A 13591-nucleotide genomic window follows, 5' to 3' on the forward strand; every position below is an offset into this window, starting at 1 on the left:
GAAGCTTTTCTGAATAACATAAAATGCATACTTAAATTTAAAAATATGCGTGAGACTTCGTGACACACCGGTTGGGAATCACCGAGATAAGCGATCTTAACGATTTCTAAGCCATTTTTTTTATCAGAGAAAAGTATATATAATAAGGTATTGAACCAACCTGTCAACCATGATGCCAGCTCGGATGGCGTGTGCTACAGAACGAAATCTCAGCTTGTCTTCTGACCTTCTTCGAGTCGTGGACATCTGACGTGTAAAAGTGGATGCCAACCATTCTCGGACTTCGGGTGGCACTGCGTCTGGTTGGACCTCTGATAATTCGTCATCTTCATCCAAAAGACGCCTGACGAAGATAAAAAGAAGGTATGAAAATAACGACACAAAAGAGGTAGAAAATACATTTTACAGGGAAAATTTATCTAATATGTTTTTAACAATATGACTGATGTTTTTAAATCTGAGTCAATGGGTAAAAGCATAATATATAAATCAGTTAGTAAGAAAATAAAAGAGAACGAGAATTAATAAGTAAATTCAAATACAATTATTTTGAATGAAACATGAGGATAATTTTTCAGAGAAGGCAGTTCTGAAAATCAAAATAATTCTGAAAGAAAACCAGAAGGTAAGTGGGTAAGACCTGTGAAAATTTTTAATTTGACCTAGATTCGAATATCAAGGAGCAGGCTAGTTGCTAGGAGTTTCGTTATATGAAATCGTGGTATGAACCAATTTCCCACATAAAATCCTTCATGCCATCCAATTGGGATAGTGGTCAGTGATTCTGACTGCCGTATCGAAAGGTCTGGGTTCGTATCCAGGGGAAGGCATGGAGAGTTTGAAAATGTGTAGTGTTTATGTGGCATGGGGGCACTCTAAATACGCGGGCAGTTGAAATCCCTCTCGAGAGGTTGGTGATAGGGGAAGAGGGGAGAAGACCGTCGGACCCGTCTTCCTCAGGATGCTATGCTTTAAAATTAGGGGCAGTACTGAGCACAGTCGTACTGTCACCTGGATGGTGCCGAAGGCTCTTGCCAACGATAGACGTAATCTTGCCTTCTTGCAGCGCTGAATTTCATGGACTTGTGCTGATTATCAGACAAACGAGCTTAGTCACAACAGCAACAACAATTCCTTCACAAAGGCATCCCTCCGTTTAAGCAGGTAGCCAGTGCATGTTTTGAGGTATTTGACTAACCAATCAATGAAAATGAATAATAAATAAAATGAAAAAAGTCAGTCATAGTGTTTCATGCGTTGATCTTGTTGAATATAGGATCTCTTAGAAGCAAATTTCCTTTGAGCGGTAGCAGAGATCTCACAAACGTCTACTTTTAAAATCCTAGCTGCTATTATCAAATCATATAAAAACTTTCAATAACTGCTTCCAAAAAAGATAACTGAATAATAGTCAACAGATTAACTGGGAATATTCTCTTCTCGACTTGTAATTGTTTCTTCCCAACTGTGCATGAATAAATTAGGCAATAAATTCTGATGGGCTGTTATGTGGTAACCCTGAACAACAGCATAATGATATCATAAATGAGAACAATCAGCTTTCAGTATTAATTGTGATACATCAATACGATACTTAAAATTATTTATTTGTTCCAATTTTCGGTGCGTTTAATCACTAACGGATGCTTTCACAAATGGAATACGGATGATCTGACGCTGCTACAAATACCATTTTTTTTTACTTTATGTGCAATATAAACATGTTCTATAATCTTATTTAGTATCTTCTGAGAAACAATTTTTGCAGTTTGCTAAAATGTTAATTAGATACAAAGGCGATTTGACTGTATCAAGTAACATGAAGACAACATGTTTCCTTAATAAGTAATCCTCAAATCTGAATTAAAATTTAATTCGGAAATTGAAACTAATCTTTCAATCGTTTGTCTTTTCATCTTAGCCTTACAGATTATATTAGGAAATAATGTATGTAGTGTCTAAAATTAAATTTGTTGTTTAATTAGCAAATTCTTGTCTGAAAATAACTGATGAAATGGTGAGCAGCTGATTCAGGTCATCTTCATCCATTGTCTTTCCCACAGACTTAATCAGAATATAAACAAAGAAGGATACCATGAACAAAAACACGCAGCAAATAAATGAAAAACTGCATAATATAGCGACCACTGTTTAAGAGTCTTAGATGCCTGCTGCTAAAACATAATTCTGAACTATGTATCTGATTACTAAACACGTGGGAATTTGCGACATGTGATATGAAATATGCCACTTCCTGTTTCCTCTCTATGGCTTTCATCAGCAGATTATCTCTGCTTTCATTACATGGATTGTTTTCTGTTTCAGATAATTCCCAATAGTCTTTTACTCGCTGGCCGAAGCTTTTATTACCTTGAAAAAATTGAAATTTGTTCAAGTTGACTTGAAGGAACTTTAGTACATTATCATAAGTAACCAAATAAGGTTTTCCCCCCTCTATTAATCATGGGATCGAATAAAACCCATTATTTTAAACGTAGCAATCTAATTAAAATTATTTAATTAGATAATATAATTTTAATTAGATACAGATTTTAATCTAATTTAAATCATTTTAATTAAACATGTCAATCTAATTTAAATTATTTTAATTTGATATACCGATTATTTAAACATAGCAACTTAATTCAAATACTTTTAATTATCTAAATCTAATATTAATATTAGATTTGAGTATTATTTATAATACATATATTATATATATATTAATTTTGTTTAATTATATATTTAATTTAATTTAAATTATTTTAATTTTATATATTATTCTTATCTCTCTTGTCCCGATATATTATAAAATAAATGTAGATAAGTCATTTTATTTCTCAAAATATTTCGAGATATGCAAAATATATGGTATATCTAAATTAAAAAGTATATCACATACAATGGTATACGAGAGTCAACAGTGACATAAACGACTACACATTCTCAGGAACAGGATATTTATGATAAACAAATTTACATATTTATAGTATTCAAATAAATTTGCTATTGATATGATGATAATTACATAGGACTAAAGAGCAATGTAAATATCGAATATTATGTTTTAGAATTTAATCATAATGATAGGAAAATACCATCTTAGAAATGTGGGAGGCTGAACTTGAAGTCGCCAATATATTAGTTTATGAACAGCTACTTAACAAATGTCTTAAACCTGTTAGGAAATTCATATTTAGAAAGTAAATATGCTTATCTGAAAAGTTTGGGACTAAGTAAATATTTTATCAAAACTTATATAATTTCCTAATTTTGATAGACTGATCAATTAAGTACACGCATATTAAAGTCTTTTATGAATGCAATTCGTAGAAGTATAAGTTATATCATCAGAAGAATAAAATATTCAAAATTTATATGTTTAACTCTTTATCATCATTTTCATGCTAGCCCTAATTATGAAATGAAAATTTTAATTAGCAATATATTAATCACATTTCTTTTTATTAAGTTATTAATCTAACTTTAAATAATTTGGCTACAAAAGCCATTTTTCTGATTCATTTTTGGTACATTTCGGTTATGCATCTCTCACGAATTTTGCCATGTGAGTGTGTATGTGCGCAGGTGAGTGCGTGTATGGTGTGTGTTTGTGTGCCTGTGTATAAAAGAAAAGTACCGTGTATGTGTCGAAGCCTAAAAAAATAACAATCGATTAAAATTTCCTATACCCAACAAAAGAAGATAATAGTCCGTACATACAGATTTACCCCTGTCAATAAATTATTAATGTATACGATGACGAACTAAAACGTTCGTTTTAACATATGAGAACAATATGTTCATTGCGATTTCTATTCTAGTATCAGAGATAGCTAAGAGCTTCGCCGCCCACAACATATAGTTACTTTGAATACCCCAGAACCACTAATCTATAATTTTTGTTTATTGAACTTTTGAATATAAGAGAATATACTTATTAGAAATATAATGAACAGAAAAGTTTCAAAATATTATTAAAAAGAACAGATGTTACTGTTCAATAAATCTAAAACGACACATAATATGCCTGATTGTAATTTTTATGTTACTGCAGAATTTTACCATAACCATTAAATTTTAATTTTGATGCTGACAACAGTGTACATAAAAAGCAGTTAGATATTCCGCAATCGAGATGCATATTATATGGCACTACATTTCTTTTTTAACTATGCTAATAGTACAAATATTAGCAACATTTTTACAAACTATTATGAAAAATCCTATGCTGTTTCTGACCCACTAGCGAGTCGCTGAACACTGGTAGTTAGGTCCGAGGTTCGAATCCCTCGAACGGGCTGTCTGCATGGGCATTTTCGTGGTTTTCCCCATGTGTATACGAGTCAGTTTCCCTTAGAAAAACCTCCACGAAGACATCCCTTCCCTTAGGCAGATAGCCCTAGTGTGCTTTGCCATAATAAAATAAATCAAACCTATACTGTTTCTAAATGATTTTACATTAATTAGCATCTCATTTTTACTTCCTTGTTCGAAGTAAAGGAAGTATTGTAATCACGAAAAATTTCGAGGATCATATTTGAACAAAAATATCCATTTTGACAGTTCCCTAAACCATCTGGACGATTTTTTTTGCATGACATCTGTACCTACGAACAGAATAAAGGGCTATTTTTTCCAAAACAAATTGTAAAATGGTTTTAAAATGTATTAAGAAGGGATTCGTTTCGTGACGTCTTTACGTACGTATGTATGGATATATCACGCATAACTGAAATATGATTAGCCTTAAAATGTTTAAATTTTGTTTATGGGACTGCTATAACTTCTAGCTGTGAACCTCCCTTTTCGTTGGCATCGGCGCACCAGACGTGTATATAAAGTAAGAGTGTGGGTATATATATATATATGTGTGTGTGTGTGTACATATATAATATACGCTATGTTTTTTTTTATTCTTATATACTGGTAAATTTTTCATTTTTTGCTTTAAAAGTGATTGAATTATGTTGTTCTTATGCTCCGGTTAAGGTGTTTACGAGTTTAATTAATCCGCTTGTAATAGTTGTAAAATTATCCACACTTTAACGGTTTAAGTGGCGTTAGGTCTAACGAGGTCCTCATTTGTTTACATTCGAAACTTTTAATGGAATATTGAATTAAGTTCAAGGTGATTAGAATAGGTGGAATAAGCCTGACGTCACACAAGTGAAGCTAAGGAAATGTCAGCGTGACGTCCCGACTTATCATGGCGGCCATACAGCTCACGGAAACATATTGTTAAATAAAATTACAGTGCCTTTAAAAGCAAATATCACCGCCCGCAGGCTCAGAAAAAGTGTCTTTAGGCATAATTGGCATAAAATGCCACTGAAAATGGTCTTCCACGTTTTACCATGTATACATTCATGTACCTAGATTTTATTAAATTAAAGTGTTTGGGAAAAAAAAAAAAAACTCTTTTGGCAGATGCAGTAAGAATTAAAGTATTTATTTTTTGAAAAATTTGATTCTCTGCATTACAGTGGGGTAAGTGGGATAAGTTCATTATTTGACATTTTGGGGCAACTGCCGAGTTTCACATAATAAATGTTGCTTATAGATTGGGGGGGGGGTTACGCTTTGCTAATGTAATTGCATATCCCAAAGCATAACTGATACATCTGTCAAAGACTACGGACGCCTTTGTGGAGGCCATTCTAAGGGTAACTGGCGTTCTAACTTCATAAAAATCCTATTTTTGAAATTTCCCAGGTTTATAAATCCGATGAAACGTTATCATTTTGGCTGACTAAAGACCGATTTACTGAAAAAGCAGATCTTGTCTTAAATTCTGCGTTTTTTTAAACAATTTCTTTCAGCAATACAGTAATATCATTTACTCTTCGTTGAAAATGCATTTTGGATGTGTTTGAGATTTATCTTTTATATTTCTGAACAGGTTTGGTTTGGTTTATTTGATTATGGCAAAGCATGCGAGGGCTCTTTGCCTAAGAGAATGAAAGCCTTCGTCAAGGATTTTCTAAGGGAAACTGGCTAGTATACATGTTACACATGGATAAAACCACAAAAACGCCCATGTAGCTCCTTTGCCGGAATTCAAACACCGGACCGACCTACCACTGTTCAGCGAGTTTATCACTCGGTCGCCTGGTGGGCATATTTCTCAACAGGAACTACAGAATCTAAAATATGATATTTACCGGCATATAAAACACTCGCCATTTTTTGAAGGAACTTTTTAGAATACAAATTTGGTTTACTTTTTATCTAGTTCATTAGCAAGGGGAGATAAAGATTGTAATGTTTGATATAATTTGGACATAACATTCATTTAAGTACATAAATGAAACATATTCGTGTAAAATTAAAACAATAATAAAATACAGAAATTATGATTACTTTCGTGTGATATACATGATCATCATCATATTGAGTTACAGAACCAGAGACTGGCCATTCTATTTCTTACGCATACTGTTCTTACTTTATTTCGTGCAGACATATTCAAGAGCCAATTTGAGAATGTAATCTTTAGCTTCAAGATAGCTACCGAGCTTTTGAATAGGTTGTGCGGAATGGGGAGCTTTCAGTGTCACATTCAAATGCCATATTCAATGTCAGCCAGAACTACATTTCGAGTCGTCTGAATTCCGCTATAAGAAAATGCTCAATCAAAAAGCGAAAAGTTGGATCTGAACTGCCGGAAGAATGATATTCGCTTTTCTTTTTTATGCGTTGTGAAGGAATGCTGTATATCAGTGGTCTTCGAGTGGTGTCTTACCAACCGCATGCAGCCTCCGAAGCAATTTTACCCGACCCGCAAAATCACTTCAATTATGCATTTTTTTGCATAAGTTGTTGCAAAGATTTAAAGATTTTAGTTCTTTGAAGTACGAATTTATTGCCTTACATTATTTTATCTTCTATTAAAAACAAATATGAATACCACACTAGAAAATCTATAAAAAGAAATAATTAATGTACAATGTAATATAAAATTTATTCAAAGATTAGCGATGCAGATTTTATTAAAGTTTCCTTCGCACTTGGGAAAAACAAATAAGATCAGCTACGAATTTTCGCATGAAAAACAATCTTTTGTTTCGAATTTTCGCTTCAAAAATAATCGCTCATTTATATGCGAACACCGTTTTTTTACAGTAGAAAATTAATGAGAAAAGAGCCCGATTAACTGATAAGCACGTACTCGTATAATCCATGACGAAAACAATTTCTAGTAATTTCTCTCTAAGACTACAAACTTTATCAGAATCGAAACGCCACCAAGTGTTAAGCTGTTGCAAGAAATAAAGAAGTTTATTATTATTATTTACGTGCAAACATATGTATTTTTATTTATGCATCGAAGACGAATTTTATAAATAGAGAAAAGTTGTATTATTTATGCTAAAGTTTTGTCTCCCTTGATACACGTTTTTATGAAAACTTAGGAAGTTTTCATAATTTGTTTATTAGCCCAAAGGGGCATTATACCCAAAGGGTCTCAAAACGGCATTTTGCGTCGTTTCACTTTCTGCGTTGGTTCACTTTTCAAACTGTTGTCACCAAATATTATCGGCATATTTAAAGAAACTAAATAATGAAGAATCTGCATAAATGCATGAATGTTTCTGGCATTGTGGAAAAACAACAGTACCTAGAGCCATCATATTTTGAATAAGGTAGTTGCCCAACCGAGCATGGGCACTCGAAAGCCCGAATTTTGAATTTCGAATTTTTTGTTATCGATTTCAAATTATGTATAATTTTGAAGAATTTTTGATAAACAAACTCAACGATTTCAAAGTGAACAATGGCAACACTGCACGGGAAAAAATATTTTTATCTCCAGGGCGCGAGACTATGTATCGGAAGTTCTAAAAATATGCTGTTTTAAAATATTTTGTGATATTGCTGTTGAATTGAATTTAATGTGGTTTGAGTGAGAAGAACACGATATTTAATAAATAAAGGTAACAGAAAAAAGTTAAAAAACACCTTATTGGGCGTAATATAAAATCTGAAAGCTTTCAGATTTCCTTTTTTTTAGTATAAATTAAAGCAAATTATTTAATGAGTAATTAAAATATAGAATTATGTGAAAGAAATGTCAGTCTATGAATTAAGCATTTAGCTGTCAATATATTTGTATAACTAAGAGCAATTAAAAAATGTCTTACATGTACAGAATTTTAGATTTCAGATAGAAAATAAATACAAATTTGAAATTTTTTCCTTTGAGATATTGTTACTATTATTTATCAATGTTTCCAGAAATATTTAGTAAGTAAAATTAAAAATTATTTAAACTACTTCTTATTGTATTAAAAAATTGTGTAGTCAGCTGGATGTATTATAAATCAGATGAATTTTAAATTAATAAATAAAGATTTAAATTGTTTGGGAATCCGCCCATTGCTTTATCTCTCTCAGTTTGTTAATCTGTTACATATGGATTAAACCTGAAAAACAAATTAAAAGTCTTAAGCTTTGCCGAATGGCAACACTCTGAAAATCGGCTATACGCGAGTGCGTGTGGAAGCTTGCACCATAGCAATATTGCCAAAGTGCTGTTTATAAATGCTGTTTCTCAATTCTCTCTATTTTTGCGATTATCTGTTTCCGAAACATCATGCCAGAGTATCTTATTTTGTCAGGACGTGATTTTACATGCTACCTGTCTGGCCTTTTGATGAAAAGTGTTATATTTTGCTCCTTAATTGTCCATCATTACACGAACTTATATTTATAAGTGTCTATTCTGAACATCAATTGATAAAGATAGCCATGAATTCGTAAATGATAGTGTTTGTATAAGTTAGATGTATAAATGTGTTTAAATGGAAGCATGTCAAAAAAACCATACATAATGCTCTGATGTTATCTATATATGTCTAACATGGTTTAAAAAAATTAAATTAAACTGTACTGAATTCGATGGTTGAGCTGTAACTGTAACACTGTTGAATTCGGTGGTTGCAAATGATCAAACACTATAACAAATCGTTAGTGCACAAAATACTCAAAAGAAACTAAACTGAGAATTTAAGATGCATATTAGTTACAGGTTGCTTAAGCATTATAGGATATGAAAATACATGAACGAACTACACAGTACAGTTTGTAAGTCAGTGCTTACTTGGCTTCGTCCAGGTATATAGCTTCCAACACAGAAACAGCGTAACCGACCGTCTGCTGTAAAAGATCCATGGGCACTTCTCCGTCGTTCACGTGACTGGACAGGTCTCGGAGCCTGCAAAGTAATGAGAAAGAGTCATGCTGGGCTATAATTACGTAATAAGCTTTATAGGGCAATTAGGTCTGATAACAGCCTGCCTGCGAAATGAGATGACTTATGTCTCGGTGGAAATTTCCGGTTTTCGAAAATAATATACCCTGTATAATGAATAAAGATTTAGTGAATCATAAAATCGATAATGCAAATAGTTTATGTTTTGTGACTCGAGACTCGTTTTTTCTAAAAATTGTTTATTATACTGCGAATCTAATCTACGACGTTTATTCACAATTATAGACCATTAGCCGCCTTAGAGAAGTGATAGCGGTGCTTATTTATGCTCAACTAAATACTGGCTACTTTCATAGATGGCCGTTTACGGGAGTGGATCGCTATAACAAGTATCACTGTTTATTAATCAGGTACCCTGAACTAAAATTTAATGAAGCAAATTTTCCTATGTCTGTAATTTATGTGATGATAAATATAAGCATACAACAGATGATTTGCACCAGGACAAATATAAATAAACAATATGTACTGGTAGCTTGATTTCTTTCAAGGAGATACGAAAAATTTCAAGACCTGCCGCTCCAGAGAGTAGTGACATCTCTGTAATGACACCTGAATTAAACAAAAGCGGTCAGTTACTCTTCACCGACTTGGATTGATACACTAGACTCCTTCCTGCCCCACAGTCCTCTTTAACTGTGAGGGGATGTAAGAAACTAATGACATTCTTCTCATGTGCTTTAGTGATGCAAACGTTAGCTTACTGGCTCAACCCGCTAGAGATCCCCGCATTAATCATTAGATATTAGGAACTGTCGAGACATTAGGAATTTCGGAGACAGATATCATAAAAAAATGCTGCTCTCGGCGGCAGTCGAACTTGAGACCTCAAATCACCAAAGTAATGTGCACGCCACTGACTACAACAGCTCATGGAAATATATGTTTTATTCCTTAATACAGTTACGTAGCTTCAGAAACATTCCTGACGCTCCACTATCCTAAGAATCCATGTTTTGATACTGTTTCTAATACTTCTGCTGACATTTCACTTCTTTTATATGTTTTTATATTGACTTACATGTGAACGATGTCAAATTATTCTTCGGAATTTACGAACATTCGGTCTTGCTAGATAATTTCAAAGATTTTCTTCTCGCTAGTTAAAATTGTTATCATATTTAGAGAGGTAAAATTAACGTCGATAAAGTTTCTCCTGACTCCTTTCTGCAGACTTTCTGGTCAGCGATAGACGCTGTTATAAAACTAATGCTACCTTTAGAAATTCATGAAGAAACTTCGTGACACTAGCGGCCATTTGATTTTGCCAAAAGTAATTCATTTTCCTATTTTGACTATTTTATTTCAGTTCTGTAAAATGTTTTGAATTTGTTTCGAAGTTCTCTTCAAAATGTCGAAATATTCATTATATCTGGAACTGGCATTACATTTTAAAGTCGGTTTAAAGAGTCATTAGGTTTATCGATAAAACAGGAAACGTGAAGAATCTGCAGTGCCATCGCCGGAATCTGAACTTCGACTTCCTGATGCGTCGGACATATTTTCAATTACACCACGAAACCATGCAGAAAGGCGGAAGAAAATATCTTATGTAATTCCCCTTTTAAAGGGCGACAGTGTTATCCACTGTCACCCAATTGGCAATTCCTGATAGTGGCATATTTTTTTTTTAGATTGACGAACCCCTTTTTTTTTAGCCCGGACAGCACTTTTAGAGTTATTAGGCTTATCGAAGAACTAGAAGCCGTGAAAAATGCGTAGTGCACTATCCGGGATTCGAACTCTGGACCTCCCGATTCCAGCTACACAACGAAAGCATGAGGAAAGTAGGGAGGAAATACCTGGCACTTTTTGGTACCAAGAACGCCTATTCACTTTGCGATACTTTATTCTAAAATTATTTTAACTAACTGCATGACAATCAAAATGTGGTTTTGTTCTATTACGCAATTTATACGAAAGATTAAAACTTTCTATTATACATAAAGAATGCCTTTAATTTTAATAAGTAAACAAGAATAAAAATTGATTATTTAATGACATATGAGTTGTACTCCATTTTGGATATCTAAGCTCTCTAATCGATTTAAAAAATGCAAGATTATATCTGAAATATTTCTAATTAGTATGTTTTCAAATGATAGGAGTCCTAAAATACATTAGTTTTGTTAAATCCCACTTGCTGAAATCTCAAACACAGTTTGATGCACAGATTCTGTAAGAAAGACACACGTTAAGTGCTTAAAAAGTAAAATTTCACTTATTTTACATTAATTTATTTAAAAAAGTCAAAGCACTTCCAGAGGTAACAAATAATACATAGTTTTAAAGACAATTTTGCCAACAATTTAAAATATCTGAGAAATTTAAGTATCGACGTCATTTTAAAATTATTACAAGAGAGCTTCCTTAAGAACAAAGAAAGTATTTAAGATTTTTTTCACAGAGCTGTACATAACGAATTGTTCGCCATTATACTTTTGTAAGTTTTGTGAACTGCTCTATAACACAAGCATATTATAGGAAATCACACTAATCGTCTTATAATTAAAGTTTATGCTGCTTTTACAATTCTTTATACCCTTTTGAGTGTGTAATGGCGAATTTTCCTTGCCTTTAATCATTATACGACCGACTAGTTGTTGCATGGTCAAAGCTGCTGAACACTGGTAGTTGTCTCCTAGTTTTATTCTCGATGATTAAACGGGCTGGGTGTACCAAGATTTCATTGGTTTCATCATGCGTAACGAATGCAAATTTTCCTTAAAAGGACCTTGGCATGTTTCTCATAGAAAGATAGCTGGGCTTAATGTGCTTGTCGTAATCAAAATAATTCAGTCCAGTTATAATAATGTATCTTATTATTACTTCGGAGATCAAGATACAGCTTTGATACATTACACTTGGAGAAGATATGATAATATACACTATCTTTGGGATAAATAGTCACGAATCGTTTTCCTCTCTATGAAATCCTTCATGGGGAGCTATTCTCCTACAACAGTATTTATATATACAATGTAGTAATTAAATAATGAAGCGGCTTTTGTTTGTAAAGAAAGAATAAAAGTTACAATTAGTCGAAATACGATCTTTCTGAGTCAATACAAACGGCGACAGTATTAAATAATGAAAGAACACGATTTAACGCAGTATATTTTTGTTATACCTCTCAAGAAAGAATATTTATAGTTCTTTGGGTCTCTTCAGAGACAGAAACAGTTATCATTTAAGAGACAGCTTTTATTTGAGGAACAGAAATTAGTTTCAAGGGAACAATTCTGAAGACGGATGATTGATAGCACACACTTGTTTCTGGGACAGAAATGACTCTATGCGTACTGAACAGTGTGAAGATTGTTACAACCTCTTTGGTATCGCATGGTATAGGGGCTTTATGGCACATAATCTGAAAACAGCGTGTTTGGGACAATAGTTTTCAGCTGAATGATGCGACAGTGAGCATTAAAAATATCTTGTTTAATTGGCAGATTTAAAAGTCATTTGCTAGGCCAGGTGGAAATGTGCTTTTAAAATATAATGTAGATTTGACTCATCAGCTTTAAAAAGATTAAAAAAAGTACAGATTTATCATTTAATGGAACAACAATATATATCTATTAAAAAGAACTACGGAATATTTAGAAGGCTCTTCAAGCCAGTACCAGATTACAGCTATTCGTACATTCAAGCTATACAGTACCAGATTATTATATATTTAGTAGGCTTTAGACAAATCTTAAATTGGAATCCCATTAATATAAGTCGATTGTAATATAATCTTAAATAATATCATTTATAATTTTATCATATAAAACACAACTTACGTTCTCTCTGTAAATTATTTCATTTACTGTAAATGCTGAAAGTTATGATATCACACTTGAAAAACTGTCCGAAAGGCCAAAGTTAATTTCGACAAAAATTAATATTAGCCGTATCTACACACTGACATGCCACTTCAGTATTACTGTCACCTCCGCATTGGCTTACACTACGTTCAAACTCCAGTTACTGCCCTAAGCTGCAAAATAGCTGTCATCCAAAACTTTAATATGAATATCTAATACATTTGTAGAGCTAATAATCTAGTTGTCGACTACTAATTTGTCTGTCCATTATTAGAAAAGCCCTGAAGATGTCATTGCCTTGAAAACGATGTGGGCGGTTACAAGGATTGACAATGTCTTAGTTAAAGATGACAGCAATAGACAACATTTCAGTAGCTTTTAAGGAAATAGGCAACAATCAATCTTACTGAACGACTTTCAATCTTAGCAGTAAATCGAGATCACACTTAAAAAATTAATATATACATTGCGTATTTAGTACTAAATACTAGTGTAGTTGAGATAA

At 32.9% G+C, this 13591-nt stretch overlaps 1 protein-coding gene across 1 annotated transcript in view; it reads right to left on the reverse strand.

Moving 5' to 3' along the window:
- LOC118192153 (dual specificity calcium/calmodulin-dependent 3',5'-cyclic nucleotide phosphodiesterase 1-like) overlaps positions 1 to 13591 on the reverse strand; it is a 621234-nt gene that overhangs the window by 73861 nt on the left and 533782 nt on the right. Inside the window, exons 4-5 of the mRNA XM_085820151.1 lie at positions 9104 to 9217; positions 161 to 343 (exon numbers count right to left, since the gene is read on the reverse strand). Of these exons, the coding sequence (XP_085676277.1) occupies positions 161 to 343; positions 9104 to 9217 (297 nt within the window). The remainder of the gene's footprint in view (positions 1 to 160; positions 344 to 9103; positions 9218 to 13591) is intronic.

Source organism: Stegodyphus dumicola, chromosome 7 (assembly GCF_044657685.1).
Source record: "Stegodyphus dumicola isolate Sdum_Otavi_A_Nest chromosome 7, ASM4465768v1".
Taxonomy (NCBI): Eukaryota; Metazoa; Arthropoda; class Arachnida; order Araneae; family Eresidae; genus Stegodyphus; species Stegodyphus dumicola.